Source organism: Antechinus flavipes, chromosome 2 (assembly GCF_016432865.1).
Source record: "Antechinus flavipes isolate AdamAnt ecotype Samford, QLD, Australia chromosome 2, AdamAnt_v2, whole genome shotgun sequence".
In the NCBI taxonomy this organism is placed as follows: Eukaryota; Metazoa; Chordata; class Mammalia; order Dasyuromorphia; family Dasyuridae; genus Antechinus; species Antechinus flavipes.
Window position 1 is genome coordinate 433,842,833 of NC_067399.1, and position 21,085 is coordinate 433,863,917.

Sequence of the window (21,085 nt, forward strand, 5' to 3'; positions counted from 1 at the left end):
GTTTAGGTAAATTTTTAGGGAGAATATGTTGACATTTGTTTAGAGAAAGGCGACTGAGTTGGGAAAGGGGATAAGGGACTATGATGTCACATAATGATTGATATTACGTGAAAGGGTGTGGAAACCTAAAAAATAGGGTAGGGAAAAGATATGATCAATCAATCACCATTTCCATTCATTTATATCTGAAGGGCTGTGATGAAGGGATATTAAACTTATTCTCCTCCTTGTCCTCAGCAGATCTTGATTTTTGCTGGGAAGCCAGGTTTCAGTTTCATATATAGACTTGTAGATTTGTCTTAAAGGAAAATGGGTCATCTAGGGAGATGAAAACTTCCCCATCCCTGGAGGTCACTGAGCACCAGTTACATCTTAGGGACAAAGAATGTCTATGCAACCAACCCCTTTAGAGACACAAAGCTCTGAAATATTTGAACAGAGGTCACATAACTAATCAAGCCTGGATCCCAACCACCCCTCCCTGTCACACATACACACACATACACACTCACCATAATGGGGGCACTCAGGTCTGTATTGGTATACATCATACATTTATTAGTGAATATCCCTGTTAAATCAGCCACAACATTAAAAAAAATAATGATTGCACTACTTGGTCAAGCAGAACTAGCAACTTTCCTTTTAAAAAAAGTACAAATCTGTTAAAAATTTCAATCAGTATCCACATATATAATACAACATACTAGTTATGGTAAATGCTACAAACCAGGATGGGTCCAATGGAATGGAAGAGAACAAAATCGAAACCACACGTTTAGAGCTTTTAAGAACCATTTTTTTCTCTATATATTAGCATTTTTTTTCAAATACATACATGGGGAAAATGAGGTAACTGTAAAATGTGCAAGTAACAGAGCCAAAAAAAATTATATATATATATTTATATATATATATATAGGTATTTATATATATATATAAAAACTTTCTAACACAGAACACGGGCCCCAGGCGGGGCAGATGGGCAGAGGGGCTGGCCCTCAGCCGCCAGGCCCAGGGGTGTGAGAACTTAAAAACAGTAAACAATGCACCATCCCCACCACAGGAAATCATTGGTAACAGTGGCATCTACAGCGCGGTCAGCAAATCACAAACATCCTAAATATTGGTTTTTCTTTTTTTTTTTTTTCTCTTTTTCAAGGATCTCTTTTTAATTTTTTTTTGTTTGTTTTGTTTTCTAGCTGCTCATCAGGATAAATTCTGCAGCCCAGGAGCTGTGAGCCTTTCGATCCGCCTGACAGGGAACCGTAAGGGGGGGCAGGGAAAGGGTGGGTGGGTTAGACTCCGTGAGAGGCTCACCTTTCGGGGTCCAGGGTGGGGGTCGGGGGGGAGGAGTTAAACAGATGGGTTTCTCAACACTGTTGGCTATAAATATAGAAATGTCACCTGGCGTAATATATACAGTAAGACTTTGGGTTCTCTGTGGCAAGCGGTGGGGGTAGGGAGAGGAGAGGAGCTGGTCCCAGAGAGTTCTGGAACACAGCAGATGGACCCCACCCAGGCCAAGGGGGAGGGCCACTGTGTTTAAGAGAACTCGGTGTTTGGGCCATTCCTGAGGCAACAGGAGCCTGGGGAAGGGGAGGCTGAGGGGAACAGCCTGCTCGGATGTGCCAGGCCCTACACCCAGTTCGATTTGCAGGTGGTGTCCTGGTGAGCTGGGGGAGGTGAAGGTGGGACTGAGGAAAGGGGCTGGGTTGGCTGCTGTGGAGGACCCATCAAAGGGAGCCCCTGGAGGCACCATGCTGTTCCTCAAAGATGGTCCCCTAAGCCAGAAGGGAGACAAGACTCCTGCCTCAGAATGGGGAGAGATACCTTCCCACCCTAAGAAGAGGGGCAAGTTGGGCTCTCTTCCCTGCTTCCCCTGGAGGGAAGTTGAGCTATCTCACCCCTCCTGACAATGGGGCTCCCGGGAGCTACAGGCCTGATTTTGCTGGGGAAGGAGGGCCTCTTGGGTGAGCTATGAATCTCAATCACTGAGCCTTCTCTCCCCAGGGCCTGGCTCACCTTTACCTTCACGCCTCAGTTTCTCCACCCTGGCTATGTTAAAAGAGGGGGAACAGGAGAATAAAAATGCCCGGAACGGCTTTGGGTCCTGGTCAGGCGTCTGTGGACATGTGCAGTACAATGCATGGCAGTTATTGGCTGAGCATAGACACCCTGCCCTGGCCCCCCATGTTCCATGCCTGCCCCACAGTTGGCTGGGCTGGGTTAGGCTGGCCTGGGCGCACACGCATGCATATTATTGGTGAACATTTACACAGGTTACAGGGTTAGGGGTAGGGCCTCCTCATCTTCCTTGCACTAATGCTAACACTTGGTTTTTGTTTTAAACCCCAAAAGAAACAAAAATGGGGGGGAACAAAGAAACAAACAAAAAACACCCCACACACGATTTTGGAAAAAAAAAAAAAAACACAAACTGCTGCTTAACACATCATGCAAACAGGCTGGGGAGAATCTGGGAGCTGGGGGACAGCTCTCGTCTCTCCTCCTGCCCCTGCCTTGCACCCCCTTTTCCACATCCGGAAGAGCTGCCAAGGCCCCTGCTTTGGGTGGCCCTCCCCATGCACCATTCCCATTCAGGGACAAATCCAGGGCATCCATTCTCCTGGGGAGAGGGGAAATCCCCCTGGCTCACCTTGAGAGGAGGGAGAAGACCTCCCCTCCACTACAGTGCTTTGCTGTTTGTTGGTTGCCCCAAGATGGACAATCTTTCCAGCTGTCTCCAGAGCCAGCCTGGATTCTCTACTGCCCTGGAGCTGGGGGGAGGGTTTCGAGGCCAGGATGGGCTGGAATGTAGCATTGGGGAGATGATGAGGGCATGAGGATGATGTTCAGCCCTCCTGTACCTACCCATCTCCTCCCTTTCCCCATCTCCCAACTGGGTATTCCGAGGGGTGAGGAAGGTGTCGAGGGCCTTCCTGCCCCAACCCAAGGGCCCAGGGGAGTTGGGAAGACGGGTGAGAACAGACTTCTCCTTTCCAGACCAAAGGCCATGACAGATGGTGGTCACTGGGGGAGGAGGGAATCCTCCAGAGCTGTGGCTGGTGCAGGGAGTGGGGAAGTCTTCCCCTGACTGCTCCAATACTGCCCTGCCCCAAGGCCAAGAGAGAGTCAAGAGATTTCTAAACCCATCCTCTCTTGTCCATAGAAATCAGGCAGGCAGGAGCTGGCCAGAATCAACCCCATTTCAGTGCAAAAGAAAGTTCATCGGGGCAGACAGGAACCAGTGGCATTGACCCTGGCACACTAGCTCAGGCCCTATTCCCCGTGGGCTTGACCAGCACACCTGTCTGTCAATGCTTGGGGGTGGGGGGAAGGGGCGGCCAGCGCCCCATCTGGCCACCAGTTTCTCCATCATCTCTTGCATTCTTTGCAAGAAGAAAGGAGGGAGGAAACCAGGTGCTCCTCTGGTGGAAAGGGGAAGGAGAAGCCAGCCAGGGGTGGGGAGGGGCAGCAGCCTCCAGATATCTGAGGATGTCCTGCCTGCCCTGAGGGAGGGAGGGGAGAGCCGGGCAGCGGAGGGGAGAGAAACAAGAGGCAAAATGAGACAGACCCGAGCAGGAAACTCCACCGAGTTTCAAATACTGAGGCAGCCCCGCAGTGGCGGCAGTGGCAGCAGTGGGCGGGAAGAGGTGGGAGGAGTCTTTGGAGGCTGGTAAACATGTGGGTAGCAGCTCTTCTCCTCAAGGACAGGACTGGCCAGAGCCCAAACCCCGCTCTGGGGGCACAGGTGGCTGTGGCCCGGCCTGGCCCAGAGTGGATGGGAATCCAGGGTCTGACGCTGTCCGGCTTCTCAGCCAATCCAAGGAGGGGGCTCCAGGGGAACAAGGGGGGGTGGTAACAGAGCTGGGCCCCGCCCCCACTCCTGGGCCACGAGCCCAAGATTCTCTGGGCCTCCAGGGCTGTGGGACCGAGCTCACTCGGCCTCCCGGTGTACTTCGGAGGCGTCTGCCCGGCAGATAGGGCAGGTCCTGTTTGCCTGAAGGGGGCAGAGAAAGGCCAAGAGAGCCCATTAGACTGGAGTATGAGTGTGTGTGTGAAGGAGAGAGAAGAGCTGGGAATCTCCCGGCTTCTGATCTGCCTGTCTGCCCAGAGGACTTCTCAGTCTGCAACATCACTAGGTGTCAAGTGTGTCCATTCTATCTCTCTACCATTTTCCTATTGCTCCATAGCACTGATCTGCCTGCAAAGTCAGTGTTTTACAAAACCCTCTTCCAAAGAGGCAGTGAAGAGTCCCGGCTTTGGAGGCAGACCACCCAAGGTTCAGATCTCAGGTGTGCACATTTAGCCCCTCCCTTCCATGGGCCTCAAGCTCTTTCATAAAATAAGGGAATGGGCTCCAAGGCCTCTAGGATCCCTTCCAGCTCTAGCTCACTCGGCCTCCCGGTGTACTTTGGAGGCCCCTTCCCACCCCAGGGGGTCCCAGTGTGGACACGTGCTGCAGGGGTGCCGAGGCTCTGCTCTCCCCCACCTCCCCAGTGTGCAACAAGGCCCGCGGTTACTCACCTTTAACCATTTGTCCACACACTTGGCGTGGAACTCGTGGTTACAAGGGAGGACTCGGAGAAGCTGCCGGGCCTCAAAGTCACTAAAGCAGACGACGCACCTGCAGGACAGAGAAGGGAGCCAGCTTACCCTGCATTCAGGGCCGAGTAGTCAGGGGAGGGAGAAAAGGCCATCCCCAGCTCGCGGTTTTGTGCCAAATGGCGGCGTTCATTCCAGTGGAGGCAGCATCCACGCTGAGGGCTCATTAGCAGCAAGCCAAACTGGAGGGAGGAAGGTGACCCTCCCCAGCCAGAGTCCTCTGGGCACTGATTGGGAAAGTGAGGCCCAGGGAAAGGAGTCCAGGGATGCCGTGGCCGTTCCTTTACTCACTGGGAAGGGAGGCACGGGGAGTCAGCAGTTGTTAAGCACCTACTATGGGCCAGGTGCTGAGTGAACACTTTACACGGGATCTCTATTTTCATGACAAACCTATAGAGTCTTACTTTCAGTCCTATGTTACAACTGAAGAAACTGTGACAGAGAGATGACTTGCCCAGAGTTGACACAACTCCCAGGTGTCCGAGGCTAGATTTGTGCTCCAGCCTTGTCCCGACTCCAGGCCTGATGCTCTGCCCCCTGTGCCCCTTTGCTGCTTTGGATAAGAAGCCCTTTCTCTGGCCTTAATTGTTTTCCCTCCTGAGCTCCGGTGCTCTGTTTTAAGGTTTCCAACAACCCTGAGACTCTTCCTTCTGTAGTCCAAGATCCTTCCCAACACCAGCGTTTTAGGGCTTTCTTTATATACTCTACGTATGGGATGGTCTAAGGAGCTTTGCCAGGGAGATAAGGGAGGGATGAACTAGGGGGATTTCTGTGTGACTTGCCCACAATCGCCCAAGTTTCGAGCTCAGTGCCCTTTTGTAATAACTCTTCATGTTGAAGCTATGGCTCCCCTCTGCGCCTCTCCTTTTCTCCCATTTCAGAGGCCTGTCCCAGGGAAGAAGAAATGGGGAGATTCTTTCTCCCCATGGACCCAGCCTAGTCAGGACAGGACACTTACAGCGTCTGCTCCGACTGGTGGCTCTCAGGGTTGAATCGGTAGGACGGAAGTTGTTCTATGTCGGCTTTGGTGAGTCCCCTGGGCTTGGCCTCTCCCAGCCTCTCTGCCAGGTTCAGTAACGCCTGTGGGGGTGCAGCAGGAAGAGGGCGGGGTTAGCAGCCCCCAGGGCCTTTGGCCCCAGAGAGGGGGCTGGGGAGAGGTCGGTGCGGAGGTATGGGCACGGGACTGGCTGGTGCTTTTGGTTTCCCCTCCATAGTTCCAGAGACTTGGGGGGAGCCCACTGCATCCCCCACCCCATCTGGAAGCCACATGCCCACAAGGCCCTGGATCCCAACCTCATAATTCTCCATCTCCACATCATCCACATCTAGGTCCAGGCTGATCGTGGGGCCCACGGCTGTTGGGGACATGGGAAGCATTGAGCTGGAAAGAGAGGGGCAAATAAGTGACTGAGATCTTAATGCCAAGAGATGTAAGTCAGGGAGGTGGCTGAGGAAGGTGTGTGAGGGACACAAAGTTAGGATAGATAAGAGGTTCCTGGGGCGCCCAAGGGGAGGATCTAGATAAAAAGCTTTTAATTTTGTGTTTCCAATAGGATCAGCCCCCAACACTGGACAGTGGGGATCACTGAGTACTTACAGGAAGTATGGCAGGAAGCTGGGGTAATAGGTTGGTGGGGGGGGAGGCGGTGGCGGTGGTGGGGGTGGTGGGGGCAGAGGCTGCTGTAGTCGGTATCTCTGGGTGCTCAACCTCCGGGGCATCATATGAGAGTATGGCTACAAAAGAGGGAGCCAAGGTCACTAGAGACCTCTACAGAGAGGGGACGTCCCAGGTGGGACGGTGCCATTCCCTTCCTCCTCCACCCCGGCCTTCTACTTACCACACCAAATGGCAGTTCCTGATGCAGGGGCTCATGAGGGAGGTAATGCAGGGGGACAGAAGGGGAGAGGGCTGGGGTGTGATGGGAGGCAGGGTACGTGAAGCTCCCAATGGGGTGCTGCTCCCCTCGAAGATCCACATCATTGTCTATCCTCTGCAAGGGCTGGAGAAAAACCAAGAGCAGGAATTGGGAAAGGAGACTACTGAAAGGCAGGACAAAGAACGAGGTTCTCATTGAAGTGAAAACAAACAAGAAAAAGAAAGAACATGGTAGACTTCTAGAGGGGACAGGGAGCTAGGAGTCTGGGTTCCCAGGCTTGGGATTGTTTTAGACATCTTGACTTGGACTTTGGGTCCTTCCCCTGCTCACACTTACCATTCGAGGGTGCTGGGGTTGGAGGGGGACAAACTGGCCCAGTGGAGCCATGTGGGTGGCTTGGTGGGGGGGCCCTGGTGGTGGTGGATGCAGGATATAATGGTCACTGGAGATGAGGGGGGGGAACGCCTGGTAGGAGACGGGGAGCTGTTGCATGGCACACGCCTGGATCAGCTGAAAAAAGAAAAAGATGGAAAGGTAGAGGACCTTTTGTCAGAGCCTCATCCCAGGATAGGACAGTATCTTCTCCTACTGGTAGTGAGGGGTTAGGTGGAGGGAGGGGGAGCAGGTTTATATTACAAGATTTTGAAATAGACTTGAGAGACCATTTAGTTTAAACTTCTCATGTTTTTACTTAAGATACAAATGATTCATAATATCAGTTAACACATACAGTTTTATCAATGAAAACTATATTAAAGATGGTGTATTACTATCTAACTTGTTGCTATACCCTGAGGACCACTGAAGCCAAACCCTCCAATGCATAATCTTGTCCTATTACATTGTACACTTCCTAAGCATAGGGACTGTTTTCTATCTGTATCTCCCAGTGTTTATCAAAGTTATCACTTGATTAATCCATTTTCCTTCATTCATGAAAAACCCAAAGCTCAGAAAAGTCACACAAAAGGTAGAAAGGCACCATTTGAATCTGGGACCTCCTGCTCTAACTACTAATTTATTGAATAAATAATGTTAAGTAAACACCCACAGTACGGTCTGCTTTCTCTTCCCATCTGGTCTTGGGACAAAAGCCATTTTTTCCCACACGGTGCTTTCACCTTTCCTCTGCAGTCTGGCCTCCACCCTCACTTGTCTCAAACTGCTCCATCCAAAGTTACTAGGATCTCATAACCACCAAATCCAATGACCTCTTCTCAATCCTCATCCTCCTTGACATTTCTGCAACCTTTGACACTGATGCCCACTCTGTCTTTAACTTGTCTGCCTGCTCTCTCAGCCTCCTTTGCTCCCTCTTGTCATACCAATGACATGGAGATCCTCAAGGTGCTCTCGGAGGCCCTGTTCTCTCTACATTCTACCGCCTGGTCATCTCTTCAGCATTCACGAGTTCAACAGTGGTCATCTATGCAGTCAATTCCCAGATCGAATATTTTAGCTCTAACCCTTCTTCTGAACTGCAATCCTGAATCATGACTTGTCCATTGGTCATTTTGAATGAGAACAATCTCTTATATATGTTCCCTTGTCTCCAACAGATACAGCCATCACCCAAGTGTAGCCCCTCATCACCCCCTCATAGAAAAAGACCATTACATCTTCATCTCATTTCCTTCTTACTTCAAGTCTCTCCTCCCACTTTTAAGCCTTTCCTCAAACCACAGCCACTAAGGTGATCTTCATGAAGAAGACCATAAGGTGGGTGTTTGAGCCTGACTGCTCAGGGAGCTCCAGCAAGCTATCAGGTTACGGGAACAAGTATCAGCACCTTTAAAGCTCTTTTCAACTTGGCTCCCTTTGACTTTTCTAGGCACCTTAATTCAACTCTCCCCCAACCACGGGCCAATCTGCTGCTTCTCACATTCTGGCCCTGTCTGTGGCACTATTTGCTGTCCCCTATGTTGGAAGGTTCTGGAGCCACTGAATTGGCTGCCATTTAAGACTTGGTTCAGATGCCACCTTTGGCAGGAGATCTTTGCTGGTGGTCTCAGCTACTATACCTTCTCTAAGGTTACCTTGTATTTACTTCGTATATATCTCACATACCCTGCTCCCTTCCCATAGAACATTAGTCCCAGCAGAATGCTGTATTCCCAGGGCCCTGCATAATGACTAGTACACAGTAGGTGCTTAATCACAGTGTTTGCTGATTAGCTAGATAGCCGATTCTACTTTTGGGTAATTCTGATTCTCTGGAATCTTTTCCTTAAATTGAGACAAAGTCTCCACCTGCAACTTTGTACCCACTGCTATCAGTTCCCCCAAGGGACTGAAATTCTCTCTTCTACATGAGGTCATGTTCTCTCTAACCTCTTCCCCAGGGTAGATGTTGTTTTGTCCCTCTATTAATCCTCATATAGCATGATCTGGAGACCCATATTATCCCAGCTCCCCTTTCCTGGGTGATCCTGATACATTTGGGCCACATTCTGTCAATGTTCTTCCTAAAATGTGGTGTCTCAGACTGAATATAACACTGCAAATTGGTCTGATCATGGCAGAGGACAAAAGGGTTCTCATCTCATTTAGGATGCCTTTCTCCTCTTAATGCAAGATCTCATTAGCTTTGAGCTGATAGCCAATGGAAAAACCCCCCAAATCTCCTCTGCCCTCCCCAACTACCATTGAGCCGTCCTTCCCCCAATTCATTCTTGCATAGGAGGTTTTCTAATGTATGCGAGACTAAATCCCTATTAAAGGTCATCTAGTATGTTAGCAGGCCCCTCAACTCTGTCTCCTCTGCAAATCTTTAAGCAGACAACGATGCTGTCCTCCTAGTCACTGATTTAACAGTAAGCAGAAGAGCAGTACCCAGGGAAAGATCTCTGGGGAAGTCTACCAGAGTCCCTTCCAGCCTGCCATTTCTGCCCTGCAGTTGGTACTGGGGACAGCGCTCAGGTAACCCCATGTCCTTCACCAGGTGCTGCCAACCTTGCTAGGAGCAGAGTACTGCTGCAATGAACCATTAAAGCTTTGAGATTCCGCATGGAGGGAAGAGGGAGAGAGGAAGAAAAGTTGAGAATGAGTGGCAGTCTCTGACAATGAAGTCCCGCTAGCTTCTAACTCCACCTCCTGCTCCCCTCCCCACACTCTAGCCAAGGTAGTAGGTTCCATCAGAAGATTGGGGGCTACAAAAGCGCCTTCCCAACAATACCTTGAGAGAAGTGGTAAAGGTATTTTCTGTACCAATGGAGAAACTGTCTTGCCCAACCTCTTTCAGCTACTAAGTCTCCAGAGTGAAGAGTTTAACTTGGGCTCTGACTCCAGGTTGAGCCTCTTTTCTTTATAGAACAATGCAGCGCTCTCTTCCCTGCCCCCAACTCCTTATTCCCCCAAGGAAGTTCTGAGAATCCTGGTGGAAAGGCCTGTGCCCAGAACAGAGGTCACCTGTAAACTCTAGTCAGACCTAGAGTCTGGGCACCCTCCCCCCCAATCCCGTCTGGGACCCTCAGGCTGAAATCATTTTTAGGTTCACTCACTGGGGGTGGGAGGCAGCAGAGGGGGTAGTGCTGCCCGCTGAACATCACGGAGCATGCTGGGAGCTGCTGCGTGTTGCACCCAGGGATATGCTGGCCCGTATGGAGGGGGAAGCCTTGGGTTGTTACTGTGGTGACTGTGTAGGACAGAGGGACAGCCCCCTGGTGCACCTGAGAAAAGAAGATGAGACATCTCAAGACATGCTTCTCCAAGCTGGCCACTTCACTTTACAGCTGAGGAGCCTGAGCCCAGGCAGATTTTAGTGACTCGTCCCACAGGTAGAAAGAAGCTGAACACAGGTCGGCTGACTCCTGGGTCAGGGCTCCTCTACCACATCGTTAATCTCTCCTTTCTCCTGGGATAGCAATCCCTGGAGTTGCCAAGGTCTGATGTCAGAAATGGTCTGCTGCCCTCTTAGGGGCTGAGGTGGGGATAATAGAGACCCTCCACTCCACCACTTATTACGGCCTACCTGGTCGTGAAGATCAACCATGAATGGGGTCTGCTGGGCAGCCGGATGGAGCATTCGGGGTGATGTGCTGGCGAGGGCAAAGGCGCGAGGCTCCTCTATGGGGAGGTGCTGAGGCTGCAGCTGGGGGGGGAATGCCGTCGACAGGAAGCTTTCATCCTGGGTGAAGAAGCTGGGCAAAGGGCGATCACGTCGTCCCCACTGGCGCCGGGCAGGGGGGCTGCACCACAGAGATGAGGCCCGGGCTAGGACCACCTCATCTCCAGGGGGGATGCTCGGGACAGGGGAGTGGCAGTGAGTGTCTGAGGCCAGCTGGGAGACTGCTTTGGTTCTTCCCTTAGACTCCTAAGGCCCCCTCCTGTGGGGAGTGTGAGGGTGGTACCTTTTGGAATCTCAGCAAACTTGGGACAAGAGGGACCACTGAGGTCCCTGACCCCGCTGGGGGGACGTTATAGATTCACAGGACTTAGAGCTGTAGATTCATTTGTAAGAGAAAGTAAACCCAGATATTTCTTACAAAGTGAGTCAAGGGCACAGCTGGGAGCAAAACCCAGCATCCTGCCTTCTATTTCACAGGATTTAGAGCGGGTGCTTCAGAGGTCATTGTGGGCTTGTCCATCATGGCTTGTCCAGGGTCACAGAAGCAGAAGAGCCAGGATCCCCCAATTTCAATGGTCTGACCACTACCCTGGGTCCCCTCTGGATCACCAGGGCTAGAGACATGGAGTGGGATGGCCTCCCTCTCTTCCCGTGATGAGAAGGATCAGGGCTCTTACCTTCTCCTGAGGTGTGCTGGGGCACTGCAAGGTCCCCCGGCGAATCGGCGCTGGTTGAAGGGGGCTGAGGGTGGCCGCCTATTCACTACCAGTTCCCATGGTCGCATTGGTGACGTCGGGAAGATGGGGGGAAAGAGCTGGACCTCAGTAGTGCAACAGAAAGAAAGGCCAGACCTGCAGGAAGGAAGGGGAGAGAGGTGAAGGCCGGTCCAGCCTCAGCCACCTCAGGGTCTTCCTGGCACACTTCTGGCTTAGGAATCTTAGAAGTGGCAAGAAGAGCTGGAGCCAGGAGGCTTCGTTTCAAATCCTTGCTGTAGGACTGTCTTAGATCTTGGGTAACTCCCTGCCTCTCTGCACCTTTGTTTCCTTCTCTGAAGATGGGAGAAGACATTTACAGGGCACACTACACAAAACCAAGAAGAAGAAAACATTTTGGAAACCATAAGGCAGTACAGAAATGGGTGCCATTTCTATAAAATATATTCTAAATATATAAATTCTATAAAGTATATAACCAATATTAGCTGATAATATATCATGATTTCACAAACCCCACATTCACTTACAATGAGGTCCCAAAATATTTTCACCAAAGGTTTTATTTTTTTGGATGGCCTGCACCATTGCCATACACAAATACACATACATATAACTCTTCCCACCATATGCAGTTAATTCTTTTTTTAATCAATATTTTTCCAATTAACAAAAATCAGTTTGCTCTTCCTCCATCCCCATACAAAACAAAAACCTGGTAACAACCATGCATAGTCAATTAAAATAAATCCTTGCACTGACCATATGCCCAAAAATGTCTCCTGCATCTTGAATCCATTTACCCCTCGGTTAAAAGAAGGTAGACAGCAAGCTTCTGAAATTATGGTTGGTCACTCTACAGTTAATTAAAATGGAATTTCTCTTTCTATCTCTTGCTAGGCTTTGTTGGTGGGAGCCTTTTTCAAGCTCCTTCTGTGTGATCTTTCTAATGTGTGAATTTGTGCAAATCTTCCTATCTTGAATCTCAAGTTTCCTCAGTGAAACACTCAGAGGACGGTTAAAAAGACTGGCTTTAAATCGGAGCTGTTCTAATTAAGATGAAATTCATGATTTTGGAAGGGTCACTCCCTTCTGTGGATCTTGATTTCCCCTTTTGAAAAAGAAATCAGGACTAGATCCCAGCTTCTTAAACTGTGAGTCGTGACCTGCTATGGGACCTCATCAGTATTGATTAGAGAAATGTAAAACAACCCTGAGGTAGCATCTCACACCTATCATTTTGGCTAAGATGATAGGAAAAGATAATGATAAATGTCGGAAGGGATATGGGAAGATGGAGGATCCTAGTGCATTGCTGGTGGAGTTGTGAACTGCCCCAACTATTCTGGAGAACAATTTGGAACTAAGTCCAAAGGGCTATCAAACTGTGCCTACTCTTTGATCCGGCACTGGAACTACCGAGTCTGTCTCAAAGAAATCATAAAAGACAGAAAAGGACCCACATGTGCAAAAGTGTTTGTGGCAGCCCTTTTTGTGGCATCTGCCTATAAATTAGGGAATGGCTGAGTAAGTTATGGCATATGAAAGTAATGGAATATTAGTTTTTCTATAAAAAATGAAGAGATGCTCAATGAAACAGGCAGAACCAGGAAAACATTAAACACAACAATAAGACTGTATGATAATCAATTATGATAGACTTGGTTCTTCTTAGCAATTCAGTGATCCAAGGCAATTCCAATAAACTTTGGATGGAAAATGCCATCTGCATCCAGAGAAAGAATTACAGAGACCCAAATGTGGATCAACACTTAACTATTTTCACTTTTTTTCTTCTTCTTTTTTTCTTATGGGTTTTCCCTTTTGTTCTGATTTTTCTCTGCAAACCTTACTTCTGATATGGAAATTTGTAAAAAATGAATGCACATGTGTAACCTAAAAAAAAAAAAAAAAACCCCTAAAACTAAACAAAACAGCAAAAAAAATAAGGCTCCCTACCTCATCAGAATAGCTCTTTTTGGTCCCTATTTCTAATTTATTTGTTTGTATATGTGTTATTTCTCACTAGCAGTAGTTCAGAGCAGGATCGAGTCCACTTTTCCTTTTAACTTCAGCATAAATACTCTGTACTTTCTTGGAACATGGTGGATTGCTTATAAGTGTTGCTGAATTTCATGGTTTAAAAATTCAGTCATTTTAATGGAATCCACACTATGGTGAAATTGTAGAGAGATTGCCGCCTGGAAGATTCAAATCCTATCTTAGACATATCCTGGCTAACCCAAAATTAAGCTGGGGGATTTTCATCTGTGGAGATTTCTCTCCTCCCCAATTGGTGAGGGCCTCAATTCCATGCTACATATAGGCCCACTTCCATCTAGATTTCACTACTATCTCCTTGTTAAGATTCCTTCATTGTAAAAGGAGGGGGGTCCTTCCAATTTTGACATTCTATGATTCTAAAAGTCCAGACTATTCTCTCAGATCTCAGTCTCCTGCTTCATCAAATGGGGACAAGGCTACTGGGAGGGCCAAAGAAGAGAGGGATGGTAAAGAGTGTAGGGAGCTGGAGACACTGCCAGCTGGGGGGAGAGGGCCCTGTTATTACTAGGGCAAAAGGCTTGGTGGACAGTAAGAAATTGTTATGTAGGAATAAGGAAGGGCCTCTTCAAATTAATGGGCCTGCAAGTTCACCAGCAAGCCCTAGGCTGGGAGGTGGATGACTCAGATTTGAATCTTAGTTCTTTCCCTCCTTTGCTGTATCACCCTAGCAAATTACTACCCCAAATTTTCTCTACATACTGAAGGGCAGGTTTTAATGAGCTTTTGGGTAGGTTGTTCAATGACCAGCTCTGTCCTAGTGCTACACATTGTCCCTGCAGAAAGTCTGCCCTAGGCTTGGGTGTGCTGTGGGAAAGCCAGGAAGGCTCTATCCAAATGAAGGTGCAGAGAATTCACCTGCCTGTCTTCTCAGAAGTCTGCATGACAGAGCTGAATGGGAGGGTAGGAAGGAGATAATAACAAAGGGTTAAGTTCTAGCTCAGTCTTGGCACTATGTGACCCTGATTTATAAGTCCTTTCTTTAATAAACCCATTTTCTCCTCTATCAGATTACTGGATAGTCTCTCTGAGTCCTGACATTTCTGAGTTTTGTGCCTTAGACTTAAGAATCAGGAGACCTGAGTTTGAATCCCAGATTTTATACTTCCTTGCTTCACTTTGGCTAACTTGTAAAATGATAATAATCCTTGAATGACCTAACTTCAAAAGGGTCACTGGGAAAAAAGCACTTTGTAAACCTTAAAATGCTAACACAAGGAGCACTGTAAACACTATGAATGGAAGAGACTGCTGAGAGTTCAGAGAAGCAGAGCAGGGATGGACAACCACACTTCCCTTCTCTGTCACAGAGGTCCATGATGGATAGTTTTACTTAAAGACCAGCTGGCATTCAGGCTAAATGGGTGATGGATCATGGTCTGGATATAATGGGAATGGGGAAAAATCCAAAGATTAGGATGGTAAAAGCTTTAAGGACATGGGATGGAAGCCAGTCAATCCAACTCTAGGACAGAGAATCTAAGAATTTGAAGGCTGAAAGCTACTTAAAGATCATCTGTACCAGAGGCATAGCAAAACCAGATGAAAATTTTACAAAGTAAAATATAATACAACATAATGGAGCGATAAAGGATCCACAGTCATCCCTTCTCCCCCCCCCCCCCCCCCCCCCTCACAAATATACATCTAAGGTCTAAGGTGAGGAGGAAAGAGGAAGGACCTCTCCTCTTCCTCCTCAACAGGGTGGGAAAAGTCTACTGTGCCTTAGGCCTTAAAGAACAATAGCTTCCTAGGCCTGTATCCAAATCTGTAAGGCTGACTTGGAAGGTACTGTATAGTTTTTCTCCTTGTTCTAGAGCAGTGATGTCAAATTTAATTAGAAAAGGACCAGTCATTTATACATTAGGATCCCTGATGATTTCATATGAAATAAGTTTTAAAATGCAGTATTGTCTTTTTTTTTAACTTTGTTAAATATTTCCCAATCATATACGACTTCATATGACTTAGTTTTAAAATGCAATATTATCTATTTTTTAAAATATGACTTAGTTTTAAAATTCAGTATTGTGTTTTTTTAACTTTGTTAAATATTTCCCAATCATATATGACTTCATATGACTTAGTTTTAAAATGCAGTATTGTCTGTTTTTTTTTAACTTTGTTAAATATTTCCCAATCATATATGACTTCATATGACTTAGTTTTAAAATGCAGTATTGTCTGTTTTTTTTAACTTTGTTAAATATTTCCCAATTAATCTGGTTTAAGTGCAAGTCCATCTCTAATCTAGAACAAGGCCTTCACTTTGCAGATGAAGGAGCCTGAAGCCCAGAAGTGAGAGTCAGATTTTGCTAAATTCATTACTTTTTCATGGTTTTGGGAAGATGATTAAGGCAAATTAATGATCATTTTGCTTTGCTTTGGGTGGCAGTGGTAAAATCAGAGTTTGGGCATACACTTCATTCTTCTATTCCCTCCCTTCTCTCACCAACACAAATGCCCTGGGCTAGAAATATAAATGGCTTCACACTAGGTTTCAAATCAACTTTGGCAAAATGAGGGAGGGAGAGAAGGTAGCATAGAGAAGCTCTGACTGATCGAGGGCACCTGAACAAATCTGTCCAGCTATGGGAATCTTAGGCTCCTGCAAAAAAGGTTCTCAGGGTTGTCAGGGTGCCCCAGGAGGGCAGTTTCTACATGTTTCTTTGAGGAAACCTTTGGGGCCCATAAACCTAAACCGATATAGAACGCTGACTTGGGAGATACTTGCCTGTTCTAAATGGAAAAAGTGATTAGACTGAAAATGGACAAAAGATGGCCACTGAGTTGATAGGCCTTTTATGAGATCCCAGAAAATGCCTGGGAAGTTACTACTCTTTAAGGCCTAAGAACCTTCTCACTGGGTATGTTTATGTATGCGTGATGGAGTTGATCATCACAGTTGTAAAGAGTCACCTAATAATCTCCTGCCAATCCCATGGGAGAACTGAACCTACATTTTCCAAATCTCAAGAAGGTTCTTTTTCCATGGATTATTCCCTCTTTGCATTTCCTCCCAAGAAAGGGTCCAGGTCTTTTATTCATTAAGAATCAAGTATTTAGAGATACATAAACCCTTGTGTCCTCAATACTTGTTTTCTGAGAATCAAAGACAAATGAGCTAATATTTTTGTGGGGATGGGAGAGGTAAGGGGGGAGGAACTAGGAAGATCAAGAAAAATCTTATAAACTAAGCCTGGTTTTAAAAGACCTAGAGATTCTGGCTAGAATAGAGTATATGAGACTGATGAGCAACAAACATGGAAAGATAGCTCTGGGATCTTTAGTGCCACAAGAATGAGTTTATGTTTAAGGGAATAAGTTATAAGGGGAAATTGAGTGATGTTTCTTGAGTGGGGGCAGGAGACGGTCAGATCTTTGCTTTAGGAATAATAAAATTGTCAGCTCTGTGAAAGATTAATTGAAGAGGGGAGGAAATGAATGGCAGGCATCAAGATCAATTACTGTAATAGTCCAGGTGAGAGATGAGAGTTTGAACTGAGTTGGGTTCAGGTTCAGACAGAAGGGGATGGTTTTCTAAGCCACTGGTTAAAAATAAGTTGATGGCATGTTTGGACCTGGAGCATGAGGTACCAATGCTTCACTAATGTCAAACAGAATCTGAATCCCAATTGCCACAGGGAGATCTTCCTCCTGAAAGTGCTATCTTTGCTCCCAAATTGAAGACCTACAAATTGGTGGAATTTATAATAGTACAAAACATGCTAGACTCAGAGAGTTAGAAAACCTAGTTAGGTTTCTGTCCCAGCTCCAGTAACTCTTAGGAACTGTGAGACTCATGCAAGTTTTTTTTCTATGGGCCTCAGCTGCCCTGTCTCTAAAATAAATGACTATTGAATTTAATTGAACATGGCTTTTGGGGCTCAGTGATCACAGGGGTGCCTTCAATTCTGACAATCTGTGAATCAGTGGCCAAGCCCAGGTCTCCTAATTTCAAAGTATGGGCTCATTCTACCTTACTGTGAACTCTTAAAGGCAAAATCCTGTCAGAGGCCTGGGTTCAGTTATTCATTCAACTAACACTGTTGAGGAAGGAGAGAGAAGATAAACTAGTCAGAATCTAAAAAGAAATGGCTCCTTTAGAAGGAATGGTTATTACAAAAACCAAGGGAGTGGAGGAGACAGGAAGAGGGGTGATGGACAAGGTTTTATGCTGTAGAGAGGTCAAGGAGGATGAAGGCTGAGAATGGCTAAATCCAATGAATGAAAGGCCTTTCGAACTAGGTTGAAAAAGTTGAAGTTAAAAGTGGGAAGGAAGTGGAGGCACCAAACAGTATCCATTTTCTGTGAGAATTTGACAGCAAAAAAGTATATAGGATGATAGTTTGAGAGGATGGCAGGGTCAAGGGAAGAATCTTTTTTAACAATAGAGTAGAAATGCAAGTTTGTTGGCAGTTTTGAGAGCCAGGAGATAAGGAGAAAATAAAGATAACAGTGAGAAGAAATGAGAGAGGGGCAGGTTTCTGGGAACCTTCAAGGACTGAAATGGAGAGTACAAAATATAAGTGTTAGATTGGAAACTGGATATTAGTCTCTAGTTAACTCTTTCTCAGAGCCTAAAGCCAAAAATGAAGAGGCAGTTGCAGATGTAGGTGGCCGTAGGAGTGGCTAAGTGGCACAGTGGAGAGAGTATCAGGAGTCAGGAAGATTTGAGTTCAAATGCTCCAGATGCTTCCCAGCTATGTAACCAAGGTAAGTCATTGAGCATCTCTGTTTGCCTTTTTCTGAATCTCTAAAATTGAGATTAATAATGGCACCTAATTCCCAAGATTGTAGTGAGGATCAAATGAGACCAGAGTGTTAGTATAGCAACTGGAGCATAGTAAGTACTACATAAATATTCAGTATTATTATTATGAGGTATGTAGCACTTAACTATGCTTTAATTTTCTGTCAAGGAGAAGGTAAGGTAATCTTCTAAAACTGGTCGTTGTGAAGATGGCCTTAAGAAGGAAAGAAAAGACCAAGCATTTCCACTGTAGGGGGCACAAAAGTCAATCAGGGAATAAAAATAATGCAGCATAGCAGCTGTTGTCTGGAGATCAGAGAACATGAATTTGTTGTGGGTCTAGTCAGCAGAGCAGGGACTTCCTCTGGTTACATTAGCAGCTCAGGAGTTGGGGGCAAAAAGGTGGAGCCTGGGAAGATAGGGCTGAGGACAGGCAGGGCCTGAAAGGCAGGAGGACAAGAGGGGAAATGACTCTAAGATGGGGAGCCTGCACTAAATTTAGTGGAGGAAGCCATCTGAAGGCAAAAACCTGAGACTGGAGTCTTAACTCTGCTATTTCTTTGTTCTATGACAATGACAAAGAAACCTCACCTTAGTGCCTTCCTTCTCAGACTACCTCTAATTTATCCTATCTCTATCTCATTTGTACACTGAGGTGGTGATGGTATGTTGTCTCTGAGCTCTTTGAGACTGACAGGAACTAGAGTTATCCCCCTTTCTTTACACACGTGGTGACTAGCACAGGGTCTGACACACAGTAAGTGCTTAATAAATGCTCAGTGGCTAAACACCTCTTTTTTCTGAACCTTAACTTTTCTCATCTATCAAATGGGAATAATCACATTTATACCACCAAACTCACAATGTAGCTGTGATGAATGCACTTAGTTAAAAAATGCGACAGAAATGGGAGCCACTACGTCTATTTCTAAACCCTCTCTGCTTTTTATTCGCACTCAACCAACCTTCACCCCATGGCAACCAAGCTGGGGGAGGGAAAAGAAAGCAGAGAGAAAAGAAATCCACAGATAATAAGAGAATGCTATTTTAGCCAATGATTTTTTCTTCCTCCTGCTCCCACACTTCTCCTTGTGGCCTCAGCCTAAGAGTCAGATAGATTCCCAAGTGAGTCCTGGCTCTGCCCCTGACTCACAGATCATCAGAGATGAAAGACATTCAAAGACCAGCAAGTCCAACTCTCATTTTATAAGAAAAAATTAAAAGCCCAATCATGTAAGGGAATTGTCCAAAGTCACAGTGGCAAAAGTGTGTCTTCGGACACCAAATCCAGAGCTTTCTTTGCCACATTGTCACCTCACTGGTGACATTGGAAAAATCAGTCCATCAGTCACTAAACATTTATTGAGTGCCTACTAGGTGTCAGGACTGTATTATGGGCTGAGGAAACAAAGAAGAGCCAAAAGAGTTTCTGCTTTCAGGGGGCTTACAGTTTAATGGGAGACAAATAACAAATAACTATGTACAAGCAATCATACACACATAGGATAAATGGGAGAAGGGAGGGGGATGGTGTCAAGGAAAAGACATTAAAATTAAACAGAATTGGGAAAGATTCTTTGCAGAAGGTAGAACTTCAGTTGAGATTTAAAGGAAGCCAGGGAAGCCTTGAAGTGAAGATGAAATGTTCTGAGAATGGGGGACAGATGCAAAAATACTTGGAGTGAGTTTTGCAAGGGTGAATGTTGAAAACTACCTTTGCATTGCACATATTTTGAAAAATAAAAAGCTATTATAAAAAATGCTTGAAGTCGGGAGACAGAAGTGTCTCATTTGAGGACCAAGGAAAGCACTTCTTTTGGAGCCTAAGCTGTCCTCCCTCTTTAAAAGTAAAGGAGATGGGACACAGTCTTTAAGAAACCAAAAGCCAAAAAGAGAATCAGGACAGCAAAGATGATTATTATTTCAGAGCCCTACCTAGTTTAAAAAGATCAAGAAAAAGAGGGGTCAACCTCTGGGCTTCTCTGATTGAGTGGTTAAATATCCTAGAAGGCTACACAGAAAGACTTAAGTCTGTCTGACCAGTGGAAAAAGCGCTGACTGACTCCTGAGGATCAGTGGACCTGGATTAACTTCCCAATTCTGATGCTTACTACATGTATGACCTTGGACAAGACACTATCCTCTCTGGCCTTCTCTTCCTTCATCTGTAAAACTGAGGGGTGGAGGGGTGGCCAGACGTCCTTTGAGGTACCTTTCTGCTCTAGATCTATAACCTTGTCATCTAGTTCTATGAAGATCCTACCTGTTCCTCTCTTTGGGCAATAGCAAGAATACAAGGGAGTTTTCCTTTTCTATGATCTCACAATAAACTTGGGAAAGATGAGGAAATGTACTCTTCCTATATTTAGGTGCAGGATTGGAAGCCAAAGTCACAGAAAGGAATGGTAACAGAGACTAGCTCCCTGTTCTCCTGACTTTTCTATTTCACAGACTATAAATGACTCTGGAAATCATCTGAGGCCCAGACTAGGGAAATGATTTGCTTAAGTAACATTATGACATAGCTGGTAAGTGGTAGAGTTGGGGCTAGTGACCCTCAATACTCTTCCCAAAATGAAGGCAAATGGAGGCCTGTAGTGTTTCCATCCAGAAGAGAAGACACATAATTTCTTGAAGGGGCTGAGCAGCAGCCTGGACTCCCTGAAACAACTATGGGAGCCACCTATTCCCAATCTAGGAATCCCTAAAATGGAGCTCTTCCACGGGGAAATGAGGACTAGAGGGTCAGTCACTGACATGACTCCTTTTGATATTGAATGACTAACCCACCTATGTTTTAGTCCAGCTTCTGACACTGACTCATTTAACTCTGGGTATTCAAAACCTCCAAACCTCAGTTTCTTCCTCTATAAAATTGACCTTCTAACCTGCTTTTAGGTAGTTTGCTGGGAATAGACAGGGACTGAACTTCCAACTTTGCCTGTCACACTGACTTGGCCTGACCTTAGAAGATACCCTTCCTTCCCTAGGCCTCAACTTTCCCAAG

At 46.4% G+C, this 21,085-nt stretch overlaps 1 protein-coding gene across 3 annotated transcripts in view; it reads right to left on the minus strand.

Moving 5' to 3' along the window:
• Positions 1 to 533: 533 nt before the first annotated feature.
• Positions 534 to 21,085, minus strand: part of RNF44 (ring finger protein 44) — a 31,263-nt gene continuing 10,711 nt past the window's right edge. For 2 of the 3 annotated variants that reach the window (XM_051978999.1, XM_051978998.1), the window contains exons 2-11: positions 11,229 to 11,402; positions 10,456 to 10,672; positions 9,986 to 10,153; positions 6,822 to 6,995; positions 6,447 to 6,608; positions 6,206 to 6,342; positions 5,902 to 5,989; positions 5,567 to 5,688; positions 4,531 to 4,630; positions 534 to 4,003 (exon numbers count right to left, since the gene is read on the minus strand). In XM_051978999.1, coding sequence (XP_051834959.1) covers positions 3,941 to 4,003; positions 4,531 to 4,630; positions 5,567 to 5,688; positions 5,902 to 5,989; positions 6,206 to 6,342; positions 6,447 to 6,608; positions 6,822 to 6,995; positions 9,986 to 10,153; positions 10,456 to 10,672; positions 11,229 to 11,335 — 1,338 coding nt within the window. In that variant the 5' untranslated portion in view covers positions 11,336 to 11,402 and the 3' untranslated portion in view covers positions 534 to 3,940. The remainder of the gene's footprint in view (positions 4,004 to 4,530; positions 4,631 to 5,566; positions 5,689 to 5,901; positions 5,990 to 6,205; positions 6,343 to 6,446; positions 6,609 to 6,821; positions 6,996 to 9,985; positions 10,154 to 10,455; positions 10,673 to 11,228; positions 11,403 to 21,085) is intronic. The other variant, XM_051979000.1, reaches the window with a different exon arrangement.